This window comes from Marmota marmota, unplaced genomic scaffold, assembly GCF_001458135.2.
Source record: "Marmota marmota marmota unplaced genomic scaffold, marMar, whole genome shotgun sequence".
Lineage (NCBI taxonomy): Eukaryota > Metazoa > Chordata > Mammalia > Rodentia > Sciuridae > Marmota > Marmota marmota.
In genome coordinates, this window is record NW_025999891.1 from 3,895,874 (window position 1) to 3,911,880 (window position 16,007).

General features: G+C 37.1%; 1 protein-coding gene across 1 annotated transcript in view; it reads left to right on the forward strand.

Moving 5' to 3' along the window:
• Nufip2 (nuclear FMR1 interacting protein 2) overlaps window positions 1-7,860 on the forward strand; it is an 8,708-nt gene extending 848 nt beyond the window's left edge. The window contains exon 2 of the mRNA XM_015501058.2: window positions 3,733-7,860. Coding sequence (XP_015356544.1) covers window positions 3,733-5,546 — 1,814 coding nt within the window. The 3' untranslated portion in view covers window positions 5,547-7,860. The remainder of the gene's footprint in view (window positions 1-3,732) is intronic.
• Window positions 7,861-16,007: the final 8,147 nt, after the last annotated feature.

A 16,007-nucleotide genomic window follows, 5' to 3' on the forward strand; every position in this document is an offset into this window, starting at 1 on the left:
CGGGGAGCCGGACTAGGAGCCTAGTGAGGGGAAGGAGGCCCCGGGCGGCGGCCGCGGAGATCCTTCGGGCAGGAGGGCCGGGGGATTCATTTTGGGTTGAGGCGGTGCCTCTGGCCGGGTGGGGTACCCAGCGGGAACCAAGCTCCCCGGTCACGAGTTTCTCTGCCACAGGAACCTCGTCTCCTGCCAGGTTCGCTCACGACTCCGCCTCTGAGGCTTTCACTTGGGCCTTTTCTTTCGAGCGGCTCATTTTCTACCAAAATGGGGGTTAAAACCCCCAAACCGTATTCCATCCATCTCCCCACCCAATATTTAACCTTCTGGGCTGGGGCAGTGTCTTTAAGGGGAGGGATTAAACAAATGTTTGATTGGATACGGAAGACGGGCAGTTTTTTTGACCCCTTTCTTGTCCTTAAGGGTGAACTGAAGTGGCTCCTCCATGAGGTTGGATCCACTACCATTTTGCCTCAGATGAGTCTTTTTCCATGATAACATGAAAGATGTTTTTCGCATTTTAGAACCGATATTGATTCCCAAACTATCAAACGTTGAGGGAAAAAGTCATTTGGTGAGATGAAATAAGCTTTAAAGTTTATAATCAAGCATAATTTTTTTAATATGGGGTTCTTCATAAATTGAGATATGAAGGCTAGAGAGCGTATGTTAAATCCAGCATGTCAAATTTAATACCAGCAATTATTGAGAGCTGGAGAAAAACTAACAGCTTTTCTGTTGCAGATGTGCTGTAACTTGAAGATTGAAATTGGCATATCAGATTTTCCATTTTTAGGGGGTGGTGAACCTAAGGTGTTCAGTAGAGAACACATAGGTCTATAAGAGTTACGTTTAAGAATTTGGAGCAGTTTAAATTGTTAGGAACTATATAATACTGGATCTTTTTAACATTAGATTTTTCAAAAGATGAAAAAGTATTACCTCATTACCTCATTGCTTGGAATATGTAAGGCAGTATTACTGTGTGGGTTTTAAATTGGGTTTTACCAGTCAGGTTATTAACGCAGAGCAGCTCTCTATCAGTAGAAGCAGCCCCTGATCTGTTCAAGGTGGCATTCTTCAATGTCGTATCCTGGAATAAAGAATAAGAAGGGAAACAGCTTAGCAATTTTGAGAGAATGTGAACAATTTGGGGTGAGCATTAATGTGCTGCCTAGTCACACAGTACTGTTGATTCAGAGTGTGCAATGCTAATAACTAAGAAAACATTAGGTTATTTTTCAAACATTATCAGTAATATCTTGAGGTGGGATTTTATGACCCATTACCCGCAAACCTATAAAAAGGAATCATTTTTCTTTATCCAGAAGAGGGCGCAAGAGAAGACCAAATGTGTTGAGTAATTTCAGTTTCTAATCCAAACACTAGATGTATCAGAATTTAGTTTTGCTGAGTTTATTTGAAGTAGGGGTCACATGGCATCCCTAAACCAGGAGTCTTTTAATTTCTTTCAGTAATTTAATGTTTACATTTTTCTTAAAGACCTAAGCTTTAAAAATAAAATGCCTCTCTGGCATATTATACAATACCCACAAAGTTGCCATGGGAAAATTTTTTATGTAGTTAAATGAGTTTTTTGTCTTTCTTTTGGTTCTTAAAACTTCTGGGTGGGGGCTGGGAATGTAGCTCTTTAGTACAGCTCTTGACTGGTACATATGGGGCCCTGGGTTGTATCCCAAGCACAGAAAAAGTAAAGAAGTTTGGGGTTCAGTACAGTGACTAAGCTATTTTTTATTGGCGATTTCTGGTATTTTTCTGATATTTAAGTCCCTAGATAGTAAACTTAGTTCACTAGAATCTTTGCTTTCATTCAGTGCAGTTTGGACATTGGATTTTATTTTATTTTAATTTTTTATTTTTGTATTTAAGACTGCTTATTATAAATTGGAATTTGAAAAGTTATCACTAATGGGCCATTTGTTTAACCTGTTTGCATGGTAAGTGATGTGGGTCATTCTTTTCTTTGGTCCAGAGTTGTACAGGAGTATAGTTCTATCTGTTAAAAACATCCTTTTAGAACTTTGTGATTTCCTAAAGAAAACCTTTTAGAAAACATCCTAAACAATGATCTCTTCCTTTTTATATAGTTTAGAAGTTTTCCACCAAAATTTTTTGATTGGCTGTAGGATAGCCGAATAATGGAAATGTAATACTGCAGAAGTTAAGAACTTTTATGAAATGTATTCTCATGGTACAAATTTTATACCACTATTTTAAAAATGATGATACCTTGAATTATTTTCTGGCAATTTATATAGTAGAAGACAATGTTTATTCATTTTCAGTATTTCCACCTTTTTCTCTGAAGTTTCAGTGGACTCTTTGTGAATCTTTCCCAACTGTTCTATTCTATATCATGTTTTAAACATAATGGTTCTCAGGCTCAAAAGATTTTCATTTCCCCTTATTATTATTTCTCTTAAAGCTGAGGGCCTCAAAGAGTTTTTGATGTGGTTTATATTGATCGGTATTTACCATGTAAGAAATTAAAACAAATTTTGAAGGAAAAAAAGTATTATACAAATTCACGTGCTTTTCAGCTTTCATAGGTAGGCCAGGGGTTTTAACACCATGAATGAAAGTAATTAAAAACAAATAATTTATATTCATACTGGATCTCCACCCTGAAAAACTTCCATAAACAGATGTGTGTGTATTCTACTGCATATCTGTTTCTAATGGCTTACTTGACCCCAGGATATGTTTTGTAAACTTTTCAAAGAAAGGTAGATAACTAATATCACTATTATACTGGTAAGGGAGTAGAAAAAGTTGTTAACCCAATTGAATCACCTATAGTTATAGAGTAAACTTTTGGGTGGTTGAAGGCTTTCGTTATATCTGATTATTATATCTAATATCTAATTAACATAACACTTGAAAATTAGATTTCTTTGGTTGTAGTTTTGTTAGAAAATATTTCATTTCTTGAGTAGGCAGTGTTGCATAGTGGTAGGAAACTGTGGATTCCAGACTGGAGTTCAGATTTCCAGTTCTGCCACTTTGTGACCTGGGTAAGTTACTTCATCTCTGAGAATTTGTTTGTCCAAATGAAAAATAAAGAAAACATGGGTTAGAAGAGTTAGAAACATTGGTATACAGGTTTTTGGTTTTTTTTAATGTGTTGTATGATCTAATGTCAAAATGAATTTGACTATTAGAAAAAGTTTATAAGTGTTACAGCTTCTCTGATAGATGCAATGGATACTACTTGGTGACCACTGACCACTCGGGATTTCATAGAAATGAAATCTTGTTTCCTATTCCCCCACCCCATTGTTTTGCTGGGCTCAAGTATGGTACTCCTAGCCCTAATTTCCTTTTAATGTTATTAAATCAATAAAACTTGGTTTTTGCCCAGAGGGTAGATCTACTCTTAATTGTAAGGAAAATTTACAGTGGTTTGTGAGGATGATGGGCAAGTTATTTCTTAGATTGAGGGGTGTTGTGGCATACTTAAGAGGTGGTCATGTTCTCTCAGATACTGTGGATTTTGGTTTGAAGCATGGCTTAGTTCTGCCTCTGCTTAACAGTAGATTACATTTTTTAATTTGTAAAGTGGAGCTTACAAGTGTCTTTTCGGGGAGATATGAAGTAATAACAAACTTACAACTAAGCATAGTATCTAGTGCACAGTAAATAGTCCTTATGTGTTAGATACCACTGTAATTTAAATGTTGTGATTTTTTTTAAGTCTTTTTTTTTTCTCTCCCTTAGGCTATGGTGAAATAAATGGTAATGCTGGAGAAAGAGAAATATCTTTAAAGAGCCTGGGTTCTGATGAAGCTACCAACCCTATTTCCAGGGTCCTCAATGGCAACCAGCAAGTTGTAGACACTAGCCTGAAGCAGACTGTAAAGGCCAGCACCTTTGGGAAAGCAGGAATTAAAACCAAGAATTTCATTCAGAAAAACAGTATGGACAAAAAGAATGGGAAGTCTTACGAAAACAAATCTGGAGAAAACCAGTGTGTAGATAAGACCGATACTGTAGCAATTCCAAATGGTGTCGTAACAAATAATTCAGGCTACATTACTAATGGTTATATGGGCAAAGGAGCAGATAATGATGGTAGTGGATCTGAGAGTGGATATACCACTCCTAAAAAAAGGAAAGCTAGGCGCAATAGTGCCAAGGGTTGTGAAAACCTTAATTTAGTGCAGGACAAAATAATGCAACAAGAGACTAGCGTCCCAACTTTAAAGCAGGGACTTGAAACTTTCAAGCCTGACTATAGTGAACAAAAGGGAAATCGAGTAGATGGTTCAAAGCCCATTTGGAAATATGAGACTGGGCCTGGAGGAACAACTCGAGGAAAACCTGCCATGGGTGATATGCTTCGTAAAAGTTCAGATATTAAACCTGGTGTGAGCAGCAAAAAGTTTGATGATCGGCCCAAAGGAAAGCATGCCTCAGCTGTTGCCTCCAAAGAGGACTCATGGACCCTATTTAAACCACCCCCAGTTTTTCCAGTGGACAATAGCAGTGCTAAAATAGTTCCTAAAATAAGTTATGCAAGCAAAGTTAAGGAAAACCTCAACAAAACTATACAGAATTCTTCTGTTTCACCATCTTCATCTTCATCTTCTTCGTCATCTGCTGGGGAAACTCAGACCCAGTCTTCAAGTCGGTTATCCCAGGTCCCTATGTCAGCACTGAAATCTGTTACTTCTGCCAACTTTTCCAATGGGCCTGTTTTAGCAGGGACTGATGGAAGTGTGTATCCTTCAGGGGGCCAGCCACTGCTAACTACTGCTGCTAATACTCTAACACCCGTCTCTTCTGGAACTGATTCAGTACTCCAAGACATGAGTTTAACTTCAGCAGCTGTTGAACAAATTAAGTCTAGCCTTTTTATCTATCCTTCAAATATGCAAACTGTGCTGTTGAGCACAGCACAAGTGGATCTGCCCTCTCAGACAGATCAGCAAAACCTGGGGGATATCTTCCAGAATCAGTGGGGTTTATCATTTATAAATGAGCCCAGTGCTGGCCCTGAGACTGTTATTGGGAAGTCATCAGATCATAAAGTGATGGAGGTGATATTTCAAGGAGAATATCCTGCCACTTTGGTTTCACAGGGTGCTGAAATAATCCCCTCAGGAACGGAGCATCCTGTGTTTCCCAAGGCTTATGAGCTGGAAAAACGGACTAGTCCTCAAGTTCTGGGTAGCATTCTAAAACCTGGGACTGTTAGTGAGAGTGGAGCCTTATCCTTGGAACCCAGTCATATAGGTGACCTGCAGAAAGCAGACACCAGTAGTCAAGGTGCTTTAGTGTTTCTCTCAAAGGACTACGAGATAGAAAATCAAAATCCTCTGGCCTCTCCTACGAACACTTTGTTAGGCTCCGCCAAAGAACAGAGATACCAGAGAGGCCTAGAAAGGAATGATAGCTGGGGTTCTTTTGACCTGAGGGCTGCTATTGTATATCACACTAAAGGTAATTCATTTGTTTCCTATACAGAGATTCTTATTGGCCAATTTAGCATATTGTTTGTGGTAAATTTTGAATATTCTGTGATTCTTTAAGACACTGGAGAGCTTAGTTGAGAATGACAGTGGAGAAGCAACTAGCAAAGACAAGAATGTCTTAATTCAGGATCTTTGGAAATAGTATGGTTAAAGTTTAGAAAAAATGTTCAGTTTTTCAACTTAAGCATTTTTTTTATATAAATAGGTATAATTGACCCTATCTAGTTCAGAGACTACAGAGGTGTATGTGTATTGGTGGTGAGGAGGGCAGATTACCTCAAGGAATGGATTACCTTATGTTTTCATAAGGGTTTTAAAAAATTATTTCCTTTGCACAGATATTTCCTTTTTTTTTTTCTTTTTACTAGCTATATATTACAGTAGAGTATATTTTGCAGATACTCCCTTTTTTTGCTTTTGTATCATGTGCTGCTTTATTAGTGAGCATTTAGTAGTTCTAATTTGCTTAAAATGAATAAGAACAGTGTTTTTTCAAGGAGTCCAAAGAAGATGGAATGTCAGACTATTTTTTCGTATAACAAGGAATAATGGGTGCTGAATGGTAACTGAAAGAATTTAGACAAGTTACTATGTCAAGCATATTTTTTATGAGCATTGTAGAGACCAGGTGCTTGGGAATCTGTACTTGTCATAGCTCCAAAGCCTGTTAAAAGGGAACCAGTTGTGGATGCAGTGGTTTGCATCTGCAGTGCCAGCTACTTGAGAGGCTGAGACAAGAGGATTGCTTGAGCCCAGGAGTTGGAGGCCAGTCTAGGCAACATATTAAGACCCTGTCCCTAATTTTTTAATAAAACCCAGATATTTTTCAAATTCCATGCTAATACTTTCTTATAATATGACTTTAATTTTGTTGTTACCAGGATTAAACCTAGGGGCGCTTAACTACAGGGCAACATCCCCCCTCCTTTTTTTTTTTTTCTTTGAGAGTCTAAGTTGCTGAGGCTGGCTTTGAACCTGTGATCCTCCTGCCTCAGCCTCCTGAGGATTACAGGTGTGGGTACCCAACACTGATTTTGATCTTAAAAATAGGCTGAATGGGTTGGCGTTATGGCTCAGTGGTAGAACACTTGCCTAGTGTGTATGAGGCACTGGGTTCAATTCTCAGCACCCCATATAAATAAAGTCTTGACAACTAAAAAAAAATTTGGCTGAATGATATAATTACTTTAAAGTAATGAGATAATGGTGATATATACAACAATGGATTTTAGTCTTACCCCTTCTGCCTCATTTCTCCCCCTACCCTAATAAAGTCACACCCCATTTGTGTATGCATGCCTAATATGAACTGCACATTCCCATCTTTAACATGGGCTTATTCAAACAGTGACTTGGAACTCCCAAGAAAAGGGTTAGCCTATCAGATTGTAGGGACGAGGTAATTGCCAATTCTTTCAGGGAGCCTGAAGGAAATCATTGCCTCAGAGATGAATAACAAAGTTGTTTATATGACCTTTTAATCGAATTACCTAGTCTGCATATCTTTCCTTATTTTCAAATTGGAGGACAATAAAATGAATGGAAGTCCTCTTCATATTTTTTTCCTTTAAGAAATGGGAATAAGGATTGATTTATGGAAGTCTTAGGGTAGGAATCCTAACAGATAGTTTACCTGTCTTCACTTGCTTTTCAGCTCTTCTCTTTGGAAAAATATGAGTTACCAGAAGCTGGAGGTTTTTAGGAAAATAGGGTACCTCCAAAAAGTATGTTGACATGTTCCTTTAAGTAGTAGGTTAGTTGGTGGTCTTATGGGTGATTTTTTTTTTTTTTAAGAGATGGTAGTCTTAATATGTTGTCCAGGCTAGACCTTGCATTTTTTTTTTTAATGTAAAATTGCAGGCCTTTCTAAATTGAAGTATTGACTTGCTTATTTCTGTATGCATTTTCTTTCTTTTTTTTAAATATATTTTTAGTTGTACTTGGACACATATATTTTATGTGATGCTGAGGATTGAACCCAGTGCCCACACGTGCGAGGCAGGCACTCTACCCCTGAGCTATAGCCCCAGCCCATGCATTTTCTTTATACATGAACTAATTACATGTGATATCAATGGTTTAGATAAACTAAATGCCTCATAAGGGTAGTTTTGTTTTGTTGATGTTATTGAGAATATTTGTTCTAGTGAAGTACATCAACTTGAGTTTTGGACATTTTTTTAAATGAAAACTTAAAAGTTTTGAAGAGGTAATAATCAGTTGGGCTTATTGGGATATTAAGAGCTCCTGTATTATTTTCTTCTGTAGTGTAGTCCTAACTTCAGAAATAAGCCATTCATTAAGATAGGAAGGTGTGTCACTTAATTTTGTGGTTTTGGGCCTCACACTTGTTAGGCAAGCATTCTGGTCCCCCCCCCCTTTTTTTTTTTTTTTTTAAATTTTGGGACAGAGTCTTGTTGAGTTGCCCAGGCTCATCATAATTTTAGGATCCCTCTTCCCCAGTCTCCCTGGTAGCTGGGGTTATGGGAATGTGCCAGTGTGTCTTGGCAGGGCTGGTACATTTTTTCGGTTTAGCATTAGTTTCTAGCAGCCTTACAAGTACTGTGGATTTTTAAAAATGTAATTCAGAACAATTAACAGCTATGAAGGGAAGATAAAATAAAGCATAAAAATTGATTTATGGGAATTACAGTTTGGGGGATTTTTCTTAGCATTTGATATATATTATACTGTAAAATTTGCTGGCCTTGCCTAGTTGGGACTAAAGGTGTACGTCCTGCACCTGGCCTTGAAGCATTGTCATTGGGGAGGAGGAGCACTGGGATTGTACCCAGGGGTCCCGCTTGATCACTGAGCCACATCCCCAGCCCTTTTTATTTTATGATAGGGCCTCACCAGATTGCTAAGGCTGGCTTTGAACTTGTTCTTCTCTTGGCCTTGGCCTCCTGAACTACTGGGATTACAGGTGTGTGCTACAATGCCAGGCAACAAGCACATTAGACACTAAACAACTATTATTTTCTCCTCAGAAACATTGGCAACCACCATTTCTTTATCCATTCATTTGTGTTGGGACACCTAGGTTGTTTGCATATTTTAGCAATTATAAATAATACTGTTACAAAGACAAATGTAGAAATATTTATTAGACCCTGCTTTCAGTTCTTTGATGGAATGTACCCAGAAATGGGATTACTAGATCATATGATAGAATTCTGAGTTTCTGAGGAATCACTGTACTGTTTTGCAATGTATGAGTAGTGGTGCACAAGGGTTCCAATTACTCCACATCCTTGCCAACACAGATTTTGTTTACTTGATGGTAACCGTCCCATTGGTTGTGAGAGGTGGTATTTTGTAGTTTGGTTTTTTTAAACCAGGGATTGAACCCAGGGGCACTTACCCACTGAGCCACATCCCCAGCCTTTTTTTTTTAAAGAGACAGGGTCTCCCTAGTTGCTTAAGGCCTTCATAAATTGCTAAGGCTGGCTTTGAACTCACAGTCCTCCTGCTTCAGCCTCCCAAGCCACTGGAATTACAGGAACGCACCACTGCACCGTGCTGGTATTTTGTAGTATTGATTTGCATTTCCCAGTGATTAGTAATGTTTAGCATCTTTTTATGTACTTATTAGCCATTTGTGTATCTTTGGGAAAATGTCTAAGCGCTTTGCAATTTTAGACCTGGTTTGCTTTTTTTGAGATTTAGGGGTTCTCTGGATATTCTGTTTTCAGATATGTGATGGGCAACTATTTTCTCCCAGTCTATGGACTTACTTTTTTTTTTTTTTTTTTTTTTATGTACAGTGTTTACAAATTTTCTTTTTGTTTTTTGTATCAGGAATTGAACCCAGGGGCACTTAACCATTAAGCCACATCCCTAGCCCTTTTTAATATTCAGGTCTCACTAAGTTGCTAAGGCTGGCTTTGAACTCACCATCCTGCCTCAGCCTCTAGATCTCCTGGGATTATAGGCATGTACCACTATATCTGGCTGGTAATAGCTCTTAATGCATATACCCAGGATGTGTAACTGTTACCTCCTTTGAAGTAGCTTACTCAGAATTCTTAGTTTAATGAAACTCTGATTTGTCTTCAAAGGCTTCTAACTCTAGATCCTAACTTTTTTTTTTTTTTTTAATGGCCTGGCCATTTAAAGCCTCAATAAGAGATTGATAAGAGTGTGTATTTGGTTGACTTTTTGGTCTTGACTTTTTTGGTGCTGGGATCAAACCCAGGGCATTGTACATCTGAAACAAGTACTTTACTACTGCGCTACATAACAGCCCTGTGTTTAAAAAGCTAATTTAAGCTGAGTTGTTATTTTTCTTACCTGGCTAATACTTAACTGAAGAATATAGAGCACTTGAAATGCTGACATTTTATTGAAGCTAATAAGATATGGGGGCTGGAGATATAGCTCAGTTGGTACAGAATGTTTGCTTTAGATGTACAAGGCCGCCCTGGGTTTAATCCCCAGCACCGCCTTAAAAAAAAAAAAAAAAGATATGGTAAATTTGACTTAAGACACAGAGAGCCTAGAGAGATGATCAAGATTTATATTTGAGGAAGCTGGGGTTGTAGCTCAGTGGTAGAGTGCTTACTTATAGCACATGTGAGGCCCTGGGTTCAATCCTTAGCACCACATAAAAATAAATAATAAAGGCATTGTGTCCATCTATAACGAAATCTTAAAAAAAATTTTTTTAAATTTACTTGATGATTTGGTTGAGAACATGAAAGCTATTCTTGACTGTAAAATTATTTTTTTAATGTGAAATACAGTAAAAATATAAGGTTAAGGTGATTGTCCTAAAAATAGGGTGTATGAAACCTAAATCAACTACTTTGGAGGAATAGTAACTCTACTTAAGTTCTGATGCTCTTTTTTCTTTAATCTTTGGGAGGTGTCTTTTCTATAGATGGACAAGCTACTGGTATAAAATATTCCTTAAGTAACTGTAGACTGTTGCATAAAATTTTTAAAAATTTCTCTACTATCTCCACAGATGGTAGGTTATTGGTATAGATAGTTTGGTTCACTAGATTTGAGGTAGGATCTAGAGTAAAAAATTAGCTCTCTAGGTGGTTCTAATTGACAGTTGCAATTGGGAATGATAGGTATAAGAGTTTTACTCGGTGTAAGTAATCTTTTCTCAGATACTTTGTAGTTTTTTTGTTCTTTGTTTTTTAACTAAGGAGTTGAACAATATTTTCTGTGTTTTTTCCTTTCCTTTTTGAAGTACCTATGTAGGCACAGTACTTTGCTTACTTATGGAAAAATTATTTCAACAGGGTGAATCTTTTCCTTTACAGAATTTGATCAGGTAGAGGATAAAACAATACACAGTGTATAATGCAATATTTTAAATGTCATAGTGAAGGAAGAGAATTTCTAATGGAGTGAAAGTAGGAAAAGAACAGAATCTTGTTTTTAAAGAGCATTTAAAATGAGTTTTGATGGATGGGGAAGATATTTAATTTGAGAAAACAGAATAGTGGACTGGGGGTGGCAGTTGTGGAGTCTCAGTTTAAATTCCTAGTACAGAGGGAGGGGATGGGGAGAGGAGGGAGGGAGGGAAGGAAAGAAAGATAGATGGATGAGGAGCATAGTTGGCAGAAAATTCCCAACTGGACAATGTTGTTTTCCCCCAACTTTCCTTTTCATTTTGCCCCTCCTCTTTGTGTGTGTGTGTGGGGGGGGGGTAGCAGGCGGGGCTGGAGATCGAACCCAGTGCCCTCCCCATGCTAGGCAAGTGCTCTGCCACTGAGCTACAGCCCTAACTCTGCTTCCCCATTTTTCTGGTAACCATGTGAAGTGGAAGATCAGTTAGATTCTTGGATATTCCAGGTAGAGAAATAACAAAGGTCTTCTCCTTTGAACTTGTAACAAACATTTACTCATAAAAAGTTTTTAGATTGGGAAAGGGCACAAGAGAACTGAAGTATTCTACAGGATTTGGGAAATGGAATATGAAGAGATAAATTGTAGATAATTGTTGTATAAAACTGACAAAGGAATTATATGCAATTGCAGGGGTCCACTTACATATAGCAGATTATATTTTGGAGATTTGTAACAATTTGAAGAAACTCAAACCACACAGCCGAGAAATTTTTAAAAAGTGTCATGAATGTCATAATCTGTTTTGTCATTTACTAATATAAAATTCAAACAAATCTGTTACAAAAAGTTAATGTTTGGGGGCTTAGGTTGTGGCTCAGCAGTAGAGAGCTTGCCTGGTAATAATGAGGCTCTGGGTTTAATCCCTGGCACCACATAAAAACAAATGAAATAAAGGTATTGTGTCCATCTAAAACTAAAAATATTGGGAAAAAAATTAATGTTTGGAGCTGGGGCTCAGCGGTGGAGCACTTGCTCAGCATGTGTGAGGTGCTGGGTTTGATCCTTAGCACCACAAAAAATAAATAAGTAAAATATATTGTGTTCAGCTACAACTGAAAAAATACTTTAAAAAAAAAGTTAATGGTATCAGCATGGATACATGCACCGACATGGCACCATTTGCAAAGGAAATGTAAAGATACAATATTTAATCATAAATATGAAAATCATGTGCATACTATAGTACTGTAATGTTAAGTTTTAGCTCTGGTTGAATTTCCTAGATTGGGAAAGGGTCCCCGTTTTTCTCTCATAGGACATAATAATCCCTAAGATGGTTTAAGAACCTTAGTGACTTGCCAGTTTTGTAACTATACTGCTTGGTTGATTTCTTATTATGTCTGCTTTATGAATACAATAATAATGAGTTTATTTTGGTATTAATCCAAAAGATCACTTGTAAGAATTTTAAAGAAGCTGAAATTTAAGCCCAGTTTTTACTAGTTTAAGTAAGGAGGAAATAAAAAATCACCCATGCTGTTAAAGTAGAATTGTCAAGTACTGTTGTCAAGTACTGATCTTCCTGCCTCATCTTTCCAAGTTTCATTCCAAGCAGCTTGAATTTGATATTTCACCCTTACAGTATGAACCAGATTAGAATAAGTATTGTAGAAAAGAGAAAAGTAACAAAACCAACTTGCTAAGTTTCTGTTGTGGATTTAGAGGTGGTCCAGACTATCGTGCTTATTCTGATTGGTTGGTGCTTCAAATTGGGGATGAAGGATTTATTGTTTACTGAAACGGTGGTGACTTCTAACTGCCATAAATCAAAGTTATCTGAAAATATGTACCTCTTTCTAGTTACAGTCAAATTGAAAAAGTAATGAATAGGTGAGATTTCTGAAAGGACCCCCCCCACACACACACACACACAAGTCCTGGGGATCAAACCTGTGGCCTTGCATTTACCAAGCAAGTGCTCACTGAGCCACATCCCCACCCCCTGAAAGATTTCTTTGTAAATGAATAGGCAGGTGTACAGTTGACTAGTTGAGAAAGGAAATCAGAATAGGAAAACATAGTATTGGGATAGTTTGTATTATCAAAAGATAGGTAAATCTAGGTTAAGAAAAAGAATTGAAATTGAAGATCTTACCATGATTGCTGAATCTTAGGAATTTGGTATAAAATGGCTTCTAAGTGATTGAAAAGTGTGATTAATTGTAGATTGGCTTAGGGCTCACAATTATGGGAGTTGGCCTTATGTTTTTTTTTATTTATTTATTTAGTTAGTTAGTTAGGTGCCAGGGATTGAACTTGGGCACATACCAGCCCTGTCTTATATTTATTTAGAGACAGGGTCTTACGGAGTTGCTTAGCCTCTCGCTTTTTCTGAGGCTGTCTTTGAACTCCTGATCTTCCTGCCTCATCTTCTTGAGCCGCTAGGATTACAGGCATGCAACATTGCATCTGGCTTGACTTTTTATTTTGAGAGTTCTATTATGTATTGATCAACATCAATTTAGATGTTAATTTTTAACATTTTGTTAACCAGAGAATAGGATCATTGTTCAATTTTAAAGACAAAAAATAAGTTTCAGGTTGACTTTGATTCATAACTTCATTCTTTTTCTTTGAGAAATTTTAGAATTGAATACTAAATCGGTTTTGATCATATGAAATTGCTGTTTTGGGAGGTCAAAAGTTGAATGTTAGTGGTATCAAGGGAATCTTACTTAGTTACTACTTTATGTTGTGTTATTTCCTGGCTTATTTGAATGTTTCATTCAAATCAGTATTTATAGTACCAAGCACTAAGGGAAGAATTTGCAATACTCCTGCCTCAACCTTCTGAGTCACTAGGATTACAGGTGTGTGACACCATGTCTGGTTAGATTTAAGGAAAAGTTGCTCTTTTCTAAATTGTCTTATATGGTGTTGAGGATTGAACCCAGTGCTTCAACACAAGCTGGGCAAGCGCTCTACCACTGAGCTACAACCCCAACCTTCAGAATTCTTTTTAAAGGAAGAGTGGTAAACATTGAAAGTGAAGCTGGACTGACTAATGGCAAAGAGGCAAGTTAAAAGGTAATTGTAGGGCTGGGGATATAGCTCAGTTGGTAGAGTGCCTGCTTTATAGAAAGTAGAAATGTAGGTATGTAAATTGTAGATATCACTATACTTGAGCCAGGGCCCTGGCATTGGGCTGAATAAAAAGGAATAGATGGCTAGAAAGTTGCAAGTGTCTTAATACTGGTTAAGAATCATCATAGTTGAATACTCCTTCCCTAAATTATCTACTTTGAATTTCTTTGCTCTCTATCATTCTGTTCCTTAAATTTTGACATTACTTGAGTTCCTTTTTCATACTACACAAAGTTATGATAATCTCATCCAATTCTCTTGTATGTTGAACTTTAAGACTTCTTAAACTGCTGTTACTTTGTTGTATCACCTTAATGAATTCAATTTTATATACACAGAATTAAGGTGTGTATACATTTGAATTAGTTTGCCAAGTATAAATAGGGACTGGGCATGTGGCTCAACAGTTATATACCCCAGGGTTCAATCCCCAGTATCCCCACCCCCACTTTTTTTCCCCACCTTTTCTCTCAGTGAGTTAACATTTTAGTCCAATTTGTCATTAGATTATATAGATCCAGTCTCTTAATGTCTCCATTTTTCTTTTCTGTCTCTGACAACAAACTGTCATAACTTATTTTGCAGTAGCATTTATTGGACTTGATGTTATCTCATTCTTTTCAGTTGCCTGGAAGAATCATTTATAATATTTAGTATAGTAATGATTCCTTCAGTGACTTCCCTTCACCTGTGTAATTAATAATAAACTTCCCTTACATAGACCTTTTTGGTCTGTCCTCTGAAAAGTGTTCTTCCTCTAAATCTTTAAATCTTAGCGACTTTCAACCTTATAAAATATGGGTCATTTAACTTTTTGTATAAAGGGCAAAACAGTAAATATTTTAGGATTTGTGACCTGTAGGATCTCTGTTGCAAATAACGCATTACTTGATTTTACCTTGTATCTCCAAAGCAGCCATAGATGGCATATAAACAGTGAGTGTAGCTATGATCCAATAAAATGAGTAAAAACAGGTAGCCAAAAATATAATATCAAATCTATTGTTACTTCTTGTTAGCCTTAGTTAGGGTTAAGTATGGCATCAGACTATTTATTTACATTTTCTTTCTGGTTGCAACCTTGAGTTTCATGGAAACTTAAATTTTAAGGTCTGGAAGATGTAGCTGAGTGATAGAACACTTGCCTAGCATGCCTTGAATTTTATCCCCATTGAGGAAATAAAGTTGCTAGTAGTCACAGAAGGAATATTAATGCAGGAAAGGAATTTGCATTCACTTTTAGTTTAGCTTATTTTTTGGCTGTACTATGCTGGCTCCTGGCTTGCTTATTTGTTTTTAATATTTATTTTTTAGTTGGACACAATATCTTTATTTATTTTTATGTGGTGCTGAGGATCGAACCCAGGGCCTTGCACATTCTAGGCGAGTACTCTACCACTGAGCCACAACCCCCACGCCCAACCCCGCTGGCTAGCTTTTAAGCTATGAATTATATCTTCTTTTTCCCTCATCAGACATAATCAAATTGACTATTCCAGATCCTTCATTTGAGGATAATGTAATTTTCTTAGCAGAAATCTGTAGCATTTGAGTAAAAGCTTCAGTTGAGATTACAGGTGTGTACCACCATGCTGGTTAGATATGGTTTTGATCTTGGCTCATTGCAGGGAGAGAGTATACTATTTCCTTTCCCCATCCATATGCATATGACAGTTACAATTTTAGGTACATACATTTAATTTCATTTAAACCTGGAGAGGGGTTAGATTGTGACTTAGCTGTAACTGGTGTCCAGATACATCCCTTCTTCATGAGCTCCAGTTTATTTTTCTTTATATTGATTGCTAATAAATTAGATTACACTTTTTTTTTTAATATTTATTTTTTAGTTTTCGGCAGACACAACATCTTTGTATGTGGTGCTGAGGATCGAACCTGGGCCACACGCATGCCAGGCGAGCGCACTACCGCTTGAGCCACATCCCCAGCCCTAGATTACACTTAACACAGAATCCAAATAGAGTAAAATAATCTTCAGCTTTTCCAAATAACTGTTGTATGACCATAAGAGAAATATTTATTCTTGATTTTTATTATAGTTTGTTC